The sequence below is a fragment of the Eimeria necatrix genome, genomic scaffold (genome assembly GCF_000499385.1).
Source record: "Eimeria necatrix Houghton genomic scaffold, Enh_scaff1092, whole genome shotgun sequence".
NCBI classification, from domain to species: domain Eukaryota; phylum Apicomplexa; class Conoidasida; order Eucoccidiorida; family Eimeriidae; genus Eimeria; species Eimeria necatrix.
In genome coordinates, this window is record NW_013651885.1 from 1 (window position 1) to 12,040 (window position 12,040).

At 52.7% G+C, this 12,040-nt stretch overlaps 2 protein-coding genes across 2 annotated transcripts; both read left to right on the forward strand.

Annotated features, from left to right (window-relative positions):
* Positions 1-7,454: 7,454 nt before the first annotated feature.
* ENH_00002980 (hypothetical protein, conserved) lies at positions 7,455-9,215 on the forward strand (the record flags this gene model as incomplete). The annotated part of the gene is made up of 1 exon (XM_013578281.1): positions 7,455-9,215. The coding sequence occupies one exon, from the start codon at positions 7,455-7,457 to the stop codon at positions 9,213-9,215; it is 1,761 nt and encodes a 586-aa protein (XP_013433735.1).
* Positions 9,216-9,277: 62 nt separating this feature from the next.
* ENH_00002990 (hypothetical protein) lies at positions 9,278-9,556 on the forward strand (the record flags this gene model as incomplete). The annotated part of the gene is made up of 1 exon (XM_013578282.1): positions 9,278-9,556. The coding sequence occupies one exon, from the start codon at positions 9,278-9,280 to the stop codon at positions 9,554-9,556; it is 279 nt and encodes a 92-aa protein (XP_013433736.1).
* Positions 9,557-12,040: the final 2,484 nt, after the last annotated feature.

Genomic DNA, 12,040 nt, shown 5'->3' on the forward strand with positions numbered 1-12,040 from the left:
TTGTGTACTCTCGCCTCGCCTACGCACTTGCTGCGCGACCGTCAATAGTGCCAGCATTCGCCTCGTCGAACTCTTCGCAACATTCCACAAACCCAACCACATTTCAGCACGCCTAACTCGCGCCCGTTCTTTTCCCAACCAACTGCCATCCAACCGCGCACCCAACTGCTTCTACCATTCTAGGAGGATCGCCCGTACCCAACGCTCCTCTCCGAACCTCACCATCGCAGCCACACTTCTACTGACAACACACCATCCAATCCACCCTCACCAACACAACTCTCGCCTCGCCTACGCACTTCCTGTGCGCCCTTCAATAGTGCCAGCATTCGTCTCGTCTGCCTCTCCACAATTCCGCACGTACTTAACCACAACTGCGCAGATGGGTCTACCGGTAGCTGTTGTTTCTTACAAGCGAGCCTACCGGATGTTATTGACAAATGCAGTTCAAGCTATAAGTCGGAGTGCTTGCAGGCGCCGTTTGTGCACTGCTATGTATGAGAAGCTCCCATATTGATGTATGACTCGTCCGTCGCCCAGTATTGAAGCTTTATTGCTCATTTAATTGGTTGCCCGCAACGCTGTCTTGCCACTAATGTCTGCTATTTGAAACACGCGGTTAAGTATGCAAATGCGAATGGCTTTCACCTCTCTTCACTGTCATGAACTCCAACGCCCTCACCCGATTCCCCCATGTTAACAAGTATTATCAGTCTGATTGCCACCGGTCATCATTGGGAATATCCCATACTGCTTCCCAGGGGTCCCCGCTTGAGAACGCTCTCGTCGGCTAGGCAGACGTCCTGCAGCGCACAAGCACTGCTGTGCACGAACGTTAAAATTAGAACTTCGCTGTAGCACTTCTTCCGAAGTCATTCACGAGGACGCCACGGTCATTCAATTTGGTTTTCAATTCCACAGGCACTCTGATTTCTGCATTAGTCTTTCGATATGTGTTTGCAGCTTTTTTCAATAAAATTATTATAGCTGATGACGACATTTTTCTTGACGTGGCTTTCTAGAACTGCCATGCGTGCCGCTTGTGCGGATTACCCACCAGTGAATGGCTGTGCTGACGAGTCATATTTAATGAGCCACAGTACTCATTCCCCACGCTCCATTTTCTCGGCTTTGCACGAATTCAAAACATTAAAGTGAAGGAGTTCTGTCATGTCGCACCATGCAGGGTAGTCGTCTGCGATAAGCTTCGCTAAATGAGGTGTTCGAATCAACAAGCTCCCACGAAAGCATATTGGCATACGCAAGAGCGGATTAGTCACGATATGCACAGCCTACAGAACAGTGCCTGCATACGTTGCTCTCTGCAAATGTCGACACGCTTTAATGGAGCAGCAGGAAACCCGATCATTCACTGCAGGAAAGGCTTGACGGGGCGCTTCACACAGTCGGATTGCAACTATCCGTTTGCCCACTGCAGACAGCTCGTCAGCTACATGGGCAGATACTCAGCAAAATACTGCAAGCATGCAGGGAGCAAGGTGCCCACGTCAGCTAAACTAAGAAAACGCATGTGACAGTCGTGGACCCTTCTCACTTTGCCGCGCATGCTGCGTCACTGTGAGACAACGTAACATTCCCTCATATGGCTTTTTTGCACGTCCTGTTAGGCGCCATCCTGTACGAAGGTCATGCATAGACTCCAAGATCGTCAGTAGCCGCCAAACCAGCAGCGTCATCTCCCTTCCTCTCCATGCATTCACACCGTGCTCTCAACGTCTCTCAATATTACTCACCCAGTACCGAACAGCCACGACATTTCAGACCAGCATGTAGACGTGCTGCAAGACTGCACTGTCCAGATATGTTTGAAGAAGCTCGAAAACGCAACTGTTTGTTCAGTTCCCTGCGCGCCAGGCTCACTTCCCCCATCTAGGTTCTTTTAATGAAAGCTCGAAATGAAAACCAGGCGTTTTTTACATTTCACAGTTTGGTTCCTCCGAAGTAAGATTCTTGCAAATGCCAAAACGCCGAATGCTACAAATCTGGGGTGGAAGGTGCGTGATCTAGCACGATTCGCATATCGTCGAGAAACAATACGCTCTTCACATATCCCTCATATACCTGTCCGTCACACGAAACGCTCTGCCCTCATGCATCGCAAAATAATAGCAAAATTCAGCTCAGCCCTCTTCAAAGGACATACAGAAGCCGATATCAACCGCTGCGTGCCCCTAGTCCACAGCAGCGCCATCACTCCGGAAGATTGAGGAGGAACATGTTGCTCTATTCGGCAAATACATTACCAACGCAGTAACCAATAGCACGAACCGCACCCTCACCTCTGTATCTGTGTAAACATTTTTCAAACAGCACCAAAAATACAATCATCCTACCATCACTAAATAGGAAATGGCTCTAATGTTGGCTAAGACACTAAGCAAGAAGGTTCTACAGTGCAGGGGACGCAACCAAAGCATCTGCACAGTGAAAAGTAGGAAACACCACACTGCTCATCATGAAACACGATTTCGATCTTCCGTCACAGCTCAAATTCCGGCAAGCGCTGAACTGTTGCTACATGCACTTCATTGGGTCGCTCTCTGTTTCATTGACGGCAAAACTGTGTGGCTCGTGTCTTTGTCCGCGCTGCACAACATTCTGCTATCAAAGCAGAATGTTATAGCAAGTATTGACGGAAGAAAAGCAAATGAAGACATATCCAACCAGCAACCAAGCAACTCTCTGCACGGCGATTTGCTGCCTTGACTCCTTCCCTGACGCAGATTGTAAACAGCCACATTACAAAACAAGGCCCGGACACACAGCTCTTCCCCTGCTGTGCTGCTTCCAATCCGCAACAGTCACAGGCCATGCATACATTTGCACACAGGCGGCTTAAACAGAAAACTACACTCCTCCTAATCAGTGCTCGCATCACACTGATGCCAGCACACTACCACAGCACTTCAGGCCAAGCGCACACATGATGCAAAATCAGCACAAGAATTGTCTACCACCATCGTCCGGGTTGCATAATTCTCAAATATTTCTTGCCAGGGGCAGCCGTGGATATCCTCTGTAAACAACCTACGACTCAAAGGCCTCAAGCACCCCCTAATTCACTTACTACCTGTGTGTATGTCATGTGAAAACGTGCTAAGGAAATCTGCAGCACACTTCGATGCCCGATAGCTACCCATGTAGTGTTACTGTATGTCATTAAATACCTCTACTGCACGGTGCGACCAGTCCCGCAGTAACACACTATTGCGTTCTCGTTCGACGCACCCACGGTGACTTTACCATCACAATCCGGAGCTCACTACTTTGCGTCACAATGTTTACTCAAGTAAGGAATGCTCCACTTCACTGTATGTCATCCGCCCATCACAACGGCAAAGGGATGACGCGAAAGAGTCTCACAGCGCAAATGTGAGCTCCAACAGAGCCATCTTCCGACAAAAATCTTGGTCTTGGTGCCAAAGCTGAATTAGTCCCTAGGTTCCGAAAGCATAATAGCGCCAAAAATGTTACGGCGAGTGCAGCTGCAAAAATGCTGGCCATGTGCACGGCGCATTCATGTCTTTTCCTCCTCCACGACCCCACAGCTCTAACCGTTGTTGAGTTGTCTGCTTGCTGGTGCAAGTATATGCTCAAATTGAGATGAAGGGGCTCGCTTGGGTTACGCAAATGTACACCATGGAGCTGCGGCAATGCATCAGTTGTTTTCCCACGTTCGCCCACTGCAACGGCAGGTTCTTCGTCCGACAACCAACTAGGGTTCCATTCTGAAGGACTTTCGCGTCTCGCTTCAGGATCCATCTTCTCCTGCTGCACACGGAAATATGCACTCTGAGGCCGGATGGACCGCTGAACCGCTGTACCACCGGACCGTTCCAGAGAATCCGGAGGTGGGCTGTTAGATCAAGAGAAGCAAGGTATTGAAAGACTTCTCACAAGTTAAACTTACAAGAAGGGCGCTTAGGCACAATGATTTCTAGAAAAGAAGCCTATATGTTCTTTGCAGTTCCCCTGGTTCAACGTTATGTTCTGCCAGTCTTAACTACGGCAAGCACGGGTCACCACAGCACTGGGTTTTGCAGCCGGATCCAGACTACAGTGGGACTTTTGGAATGCAATAAGATGTACTGGGGATTAATTTTGCATCATCTGATTGTAAGGGAATTCATTCAATTCATTCAAGCATGAACCTCAAAGTGTCGAGCTCTGGTGCACTGCCTGGGGCTTATTGCAGTTCCCTACGCAACTGCTCCACGAAAGTCCTTATTGGATATGAAGGAAGTCACATTAATATTATTCAAATGGGATATCTTGTATAAAGCCGACAGCTCGCTGAAGCTCACCGGTTCCGGCGGTCTCTGAGGCAAGCTGTCTCAAGCTACAAGGCATTCTCGCAGACAAAGGGGAGGCCTTTGGGTCAGGCGTTGCGCCCTGCTAGCAGTTCAGTTTAGGTGACTTTTAGTTCTATCTGCATGTCTGCATACTTTTACCCTCCTACTTGTCTTTAGTCTGAGGAATTCAGATCGTTGGTCACGTAGCTTATGTGATTCCGTGCGAATGCCCTGGGCTGTAGATCATTAAAATGCCCGACTCGCACCTAACGAGATTGGCAGACACACATGTGCCACAAGACAACAACGGAACGCTGCCTTTGGCTTCTACTCGGCCTCAGAAAACGCATATGCAGAACCAGCTTACCGGTATGAACTGGATCTAGAAGCGGAGGCCGCACACTTTGCACATTTCAGGAAACGAGCACCATTCAATCTGCAACTGGGTCAAACTCGAAGAGCCCAGGATCAACTCGACCGAGTTGAGGAAGCCGGATCTCAATTGTGCAAGTCAGATTCAGGGTTATGGCGACAGCATAGTGACGGAAGCTCGAAATTTTGAAAAGGCGTTCACTAGTTTGGTGCACATATTACACATGCAATCTAGAATACTCCGAAGTGCAGCGGCCATGAAGATGCGTCAGCAGTTCATGACGGCAGCGCTAGACTACTGATTTGATGTAGATGGCCCACTGTCAACGAGGATAATCGAGAACGAGCTTAGACACTTCTAAATGTTGATTGTGTGAAGCTTTCTACGAAGCAGTAATGGCACGCCTGGACAAACTGATACCAAAGGAGTATCACTTTAGTAAGCTAACAAGTTCCTTCTCTTACTAGCCCAGCATGAGCGTTTTCCCACTACCCAGCTGGTAGAGTCCTCCAAGGCTTAGCTGCTTGGCGATGGTGTCCTCAGCCTACACCCGAGATGTGTGAAACTTGAGAAGCTGCAGAGGCCCTGAAATTGATTTTGGGGACACTGGACAGAAAGCTGAAAACGACGGGATGCAACAAGTTGAACTTGCAGGGTCTGCGCTACAGAGAAGGCGTCAACAGCTTGACGAGTCCGTCAAGCTGTTGATGCCTCCTCTGTGGCAAATGGCACTAGTGAGTGTTGCACGAGAAAAAGGGGGTTCTGAGAGCGAGACTGTTCCTAAGAGAAAGCGAAGGTACACAAGAAACTACTTCAACCTGCAGTTGTGCATGTCAAAGCAGTGTCTTGTGTACGAGACTGTTCCTCTGCGAAAGAGAAGGCATACAAGAAACTGCTTTAACGTGCAGTTCTGCATGTTAAAGCAGTTTCTTGTGTACTGCGCGGAGGGCTACTAACTATTGTAGAAGCTGAATAATTCGTGGATACTACCTGATGGTGGGCGAAGCATTACTGGTTTCCGGTGACTCGCGCAGCTCTAATAGCCAGCTAACTGCAGGCCAGGGTGCTGGGGCTTTCAGAAAATGTGTACAACTCTTTAGTAGCAGGCCTTTACAAAAATTGAACCCACTAGTTGATATCGCCTTTCAGAAGACACCAGCGGAAAGCTTATCCTGCAAGGCATTCTTGAAGTGTATCTCTTTTGATCCTGCTTCGCTGGCTCTGAGTTAGAAGCACATTTGAAGGTAAGGTGGACTTCTATCTATCTATTCTAAATTTGCGACGGAGTCCTGGGCAGTCACTTGGACTCAAATTGGGTTGTGGTACTGTACACCCAAACTGCTAACTGGAGCAAGAAGCCAACTTGAATGCCGTTTGCACGCAAAAGCGGCATTTAATTGCTGCTTCCCTGTGGAAGGCACTCAATGTTAAGGCTGGTTACAAGCCACAGGAACTTATGCTGGCTTTCAGAACATATTTTCGTGGATTTCGCCCCCCTAAGCGGCTATACTGGCGTCGCTGTCACAGGCTGCTTCCCACAACTTCAAATGCAGCGCCAGAGACTCCAATATGGCATGCAATTTGTACTTAAATGCAGTAAAATGCAAATAAATAGCAACTTGACACTAATTGAGGGAAAATAAGTACAAAAGATGCTCCTATGCGCGTGGGTAGACCTGTTCCCGTGGCTGTGAGCCTGAGGTGTATGGCATCAATGACCACTGCAGTTCCATTTCGCGGAAACTTTCGAGCAACTGTCCGAAATAAAGATTTATTTGTTTTTTATTTTGGAAATGAAGGCAGATGTCCTTTCTTTGGGGAATACACTAAAGCTGAGAGGCCCTTTTTTAGGAAAGTGCACTAGAAACCTCGGGGGCTTCAGTGACACCCAAACTAGCTGGAGGCACGGTGACGGAAATGTTTATTTTCTGCTCTTTTGAGGCTTTAACTCATTAAATTTGTAATTAGTTATTGGTAATGAACATTCGGAACTTCTTTTTGAACTCTGGTGAGAACTTTCCCGCTTATAGCAGCAGCGTGGGGAGGCCTCAAACACTGGTTGTGTTTCTAGACGGCCATCTGTGCCCACTGGAATTCTGCAGAGTCCATTCAAAAAGATCTCCAAAATTCAAAATGAAAGAAAGCCCGAATATTATTTTGCGCTTCAACTGGAGGAAAGATGCGTCGAAAATCGAAAACGGTCCACCCCCAATGACTGGTCTTGTGGACCAGCGGTGCTACGGGCTGAAACGGCGGCAGAACGTCGAAGGCCCCCGTGTGTCCTCTTGTTTTTTCAAGGAAAATAGTAAATTTGAATTATTTTAAAAGGAGGGAATAATGAAGAAGGATAGGACAAGTGGGAAGAAGGCTGAAGCGTGTGCTACGGGGCGAGCTGTCACTGCTGCTGGCCGCGCCGCGTAGATCGAGGCAGCACACACTGCTTTGCCCCGTCTTTTCTTCTCAATCTTGAATTAATTTGTAATACAATATCCTTTTAAATGCAGTACCCGCTCTTTTGTCTTTCTTTTTTCATGGGAAGGCCGGGAGAGCCGCCCGCCACGAACTCGCGGGACCAGCTTCCGGTATGTCTTGAGAGCGGCGGGGAGTAAACGAGAAGAGCATCTTGCCATATTTCTTGAGTTGTTTCTGTCTTTTTTTGCATTTTGAGTTGTTTGTCCTGCTTTTAATTGGGGCTTGCGAGCTATTTCTTTCCGCGGGTTTCGCCGCGGGCTCGTGCGCGCTGGGTTCGGGTGTCTGTACACCTCAAGATGGCGACCTTTGTGGAAGGCGAAGACGGATACTTTTCGGTGGAAGATATTGTGGCAGTAAAACGTGTATTTAGCAAGTTTTTTTTCCGTGTGAAGTGGCGGGGCTACGAGGACCCCAGCGAGGACACTTGGGAGCCCCTGGAGTCGTTTCAGAGAACCGGAAGTTTCGAATTCCGCCGCAAAATCGAAGCCCTCAAGAAGTGGTACTGGGACACTGGGCAGGCTGAGAAAGAGCTGCTGCAGAGGCGCGCTCTGAGGCGCCAAGCGCTGCAGCAGAAGCGCCAGAAGCTGCTCAAGCAAAAGCAGCGCCAGAAGCAGCGCCACGAGCAGCAGCAAAGCTCCGGCCCCCCCAAGAAGCAGCAACGGCAGCAGACACAGAGGCAGCCGCAGCAGCAGCAGAATGGAGTTCTGCGCGGCAGTGGCGGTCGAGGGGCCCCCTCCCCCAGAGAAATAACTGGAGAGTCCAAAGAGAAGAACCCAAAAAAACTGCAGCAAGTTGCTGCAGCAAATCCACAGAAGAAAGTAAAAGGAAGCAACAGCAGCAGCAGCAGCAGCAGGGGCTGCAGCGGGTGCTGCAGCAGCAGCAGCGCAACCGCCAAAGCTGCTTTTGCTTTTGTGGAGGATGTCGACTTGTCCCCTTCTTCTCTTTCTCCCGTGTCTGACTCGGACTCAAGTTACAGCGAAAGCGACGGAAGGCGGGAGCTGCAGCAGCAGCAGCAGCGGCGGCGACGTAGGACGCAGCAGCAGCAGCAGCAGCAGCAGCAGCGGCAGCAGCACGGGAGTGATCGGGACAAAGAGCGCGGCCTGCACAGGGGCTCCCTAGGGGCCTTCGGGGCAATAAGACAGGCATTCCCCCTCCCCGAATCTGCTGCTGCTGGGTTTTATGTTTGCAGCTTGCTGAGGCAGCAGCAGCAAGAGCTGCAGCAGCTGCGGGCCCGCCAGGCTCAAACGGGAAGCGAAATCGACAGTCTCCCTTTTGCGTCCCTTCTTTCGCAGAACTTGGAGGCGCACGGCAAACAGCAGCAGAGCAGCAAGGGGCGCAGGCGGCTCGGGAAGCAGCAGCAGCAGCAGCAGCAGCAGCAGCAGCAGCAAGGGGTGAGGAAGCAGCCGCAGCTGGGGCTGCAGCATATACCGATAAACAAAAAAAGGAGGGCCAGGCCAAAGAGATGCTGCCGCGCTTCGTCGCAGCTGAGGGTGCTGGAAGATACAGTTTGTGCGGGAAGCAGCAGCAGCAGCAGGCGCAGCAGCAGCAGCAGCAGCAAGTGCAACAGCAGCGAAGACAACGACGGAGGCTTTGCTGACAGCCCGCTGCGCTGCTGGCTAGGGGAAGATGAGGCCCCCGACTTCTTGCCTGCAGAATTGGGCAGCAGCAAAAACTGCTATTTGGAGTTCAGGGGCTGCTGGGACCCTGTGGCTCGGGCGAAGCAGCGCTGCAGAGTGCTGCAGCAGCGGCTGCAGCAGCAGCAGCAGCAGCAGCAGGGGCAGCAGCAGCAGCAGCAGCAGCAGGGGCAGCAGCAGCAGCAGATGCTGCTGCTGCAGCGTGAAACCCTCGCAGGGAGCTGCTCGCAGACAACGCAGTCGGAAGAAAGACTTTTAATGCATCTTCGGAGAAAAGAAATCCCAGAAATAAAAAACAAAGAAGACACCCAATCTGCTGCATTAGTAGAAGTTGTGGGGTTAGGCATAGGGGGAAGTGAGACAGAAGCAGAAGTCAAACACATTTGCGTAGAAGGTTGTTACTGCAGGGCTGGCAATGGATAGCCACTCGCAGCAGCAGCAGCAGCAGCAGCTGCTGCTGCTGCTGCTGCTGCGTTGTTCCTTGCATGGCTCTACGCGCTCTTTGTTCGCTGCAGCAGCAGCAGCAGCAGCAGCAGCAGCCCCAGAGGGCCTGCTGCAGCCAGAGATATCCACATGCGGTGCACTTAGAGCCAAGGACTTGTTTTTTGTATCAGCCCGTCTTTCCTTGGATTGAGTGTAGCGTTGAGAGCTGCTTCACAGCAGCAGCAGCAGCAGCAGCAACTGCAGCGGCAGCAGCAGCAGCAAACCTAGCACAAACAGGGTCTCTGCACAGTTTAGCAAATCGAAATGGAGTTAGGGTTTAGGGTTTAGGGTTTAGGAAACTGCTGAGACCCAGGCGGCCAGGGTCGCCTGCCGTGGGGTGCGTTGCTGCTGCAGCAAGGCAGGGGGCCCATGGGGGCCCCTATTTAAGTGCTGCTGCAGGCAGAGCTTTGCTGCTGGAGCTGCAGCAAAAGCTCAGCAGCAAAGGGCTGCTGCTGCAGGCAGAGCTTTGCTGCTGGAGCTGCAGCAAAAGCTCAGCAGCAAAAGGCTGCTGCTGCTGGGCCCACAGGCCTGCAGCTTGGGGCCTAGCGGCCTTTAGAGCTAGGGCTTTGGGGCCCCAGAGTGCCGCTGCAGCTGCAGCTGGGAGCTGCTGCAGCTGCAGCTGGGAGCTGCTGCAGCTGCAGCTGGGAGTTGCTGCAGCTGCAGCTGGGAGCTGCTGCAACTGCAGCTGCAGCTGGGGGCTGCTGCAGCTGCAGCTGCAGCTGCAGCAGCTGCGGGGGCTGCCGCAGCTGCAGCTGGGAACCTCGCCAGTCTGCGGCTTCTGGCTGGAGACGCAGGCCGCTGGGCCTAGGGTTTGATTGACTCGCAGCGTAGAAGTGGGAGCTACCCACAGCTAGCTCCACCCAGCAGCAGCAGCAGCAGCAACAGCAGCAGCAGCAGCAGCAACAGCAGCAGCACTACGCCACGTAATGAGAAGCTGCGGAGCTTGCGCTCTCCTGCAAAGCGAAGGTGTCGCGAATATTATTAAAAATGAATTTTAAAGTAATAAATGCAGTTTCAAACTTTGCAGGGGTGCAGAAGGACTGCCGAGCTGTATGTACACCCCAGCGTTCGGGCGGGCTAGCTCAGCAGCCTGCAGCAGCAGATCAACACAGCTGAGAGAAGAATGGCTAACTGTTGACTAGAAAATGTGCTTTTTCAATGTAGCTGCAGCAGCAGCAGCTGCTGCTGCAGCGGCATCAGTTGCTGCTGCTGCTGCCGTTGCATGCAGAGAAGGTCCTCGGCCCCACAGGGGCCCCACAGTTCGCAGTAGGGTGTATGTGGAGCTTGTCTGCACATCCCGGTGTAGCTACAGCAACAAAACTGCTCCATAAAGTCCTAAATTGGAGTTATTTGCTTCTCTTGAGGCGCAGCAGCAGCAGAAGTACAGGGGGCCCCCAAAGCCCAGGGCTGCTGGGGCCTTCTGCTGCCCGCCGCAGTGCTCCTCAGCCGCAGCAAGCAGCAGCAGCAGCAGCAGAACAGCGCTTGCTGGTCGGGCTCCAGCAGCAGCTGCAGCGACGCGGGCTTCAGGGGCCGCAGCGGCGGCAGCAACAGCTACACGAACAGCAGCAGCAGCAGCAGCAGCTGCAGCAGCAGCAGCAGCAAGGCAAGATGACTGCAAAAGGCCGCAAGGCCCCCTCTAGAGCCGCACGCCTCGCAGGGGACAGGAGCAGCTCGGAAGATGAAGAAGTTCCCGAGGCCTTTCTAGAGCTGCGCCGCCGCCGCGGCCGCAGCAGCAGCAGCAGCAGCAGCAGCAGCAGCAGCGAGGATTCCGGAGCAGAGGAGGGGTGCGAGGAGCTGGTCAAGTCGCTGCGCCAAGAGCAGAAGAAGCAGCAGCACGAGGAGCTGCCAGCAGCAGCAGCAGCAGCAAGAAAATGCGATGGAGCAGCAGAGGGAACGCTGCAGCTGCTTCGAGACACGGAAACGGAAGAGACCAGTGCGCTCCTGCTGCTGCTGCTGCTGCTAAGGCTGCTGCTGCTGCTGCTAAGGCTGCTGCTGCTGCTGCTGCTATGGTCTTTGGCTTGCCGCTTCTGTTTCTGGCGCTGCTGCTGTAGTCTTTGCGGCGGCGGCGTTGCTGCTTCTGCTGCTTGTCCGCAGTTGTGTGGTGCCTCAGCAGCTCTACTGACTGCTGCTGCTGCTGCTGCTGCTGCTGCTGCTGCTGCTGCTGCTGCTGTTGCTGTTCAGGTTTTGGCTTTGATGAGATTTTATCTGTCATTGAAGGCAGCACGCAGCACGGCGAGCTGCAGCAGCAGCTCGGTGCTCTCGCTGCTCCTTCCCGGCGCGCTGCTGCTGCCACTGCTGCAGCAGCAGAAGCAGCAGCAGCTGGGGACAAAAAAGCAGCAGCTCAAGCAGCAAGACGAGCAGCAGAGCTGCAGCAAGACTCGGGGGTGCTGCCGGAGCTGCTGCCGCTGCACAAGCAGCAGCTGCTGCTGCGGCAGCAGCAGTTCGACTTTGCGCAGCGCGACGCATGCAAGTGGGTGCCTGTGATCCAGCAGCAGCGGCAGCAGCGGCAGCAGCGCTTCGGCTACACAGAAGCAGCAGCAGCAGCAACCACAAGAAACATGCAGCAAGCAGCAGCACTCATGCAGCCCCAGGGCTTCGAGGCGCTGCTGCTGCAGGCGATCAGCAACAGCAACACGGAGCAGCAGCAGCTGCTGCAAGAGAAGGCCTTGGCCCCGGCTGACCCCATAAGAAGACAAGTATGCTGCTGCTGCTGCTGCTGCTGCTGCTGCTGCTGCTGCTGCTGCTGCTGCTGCTGCTGCTGCTGC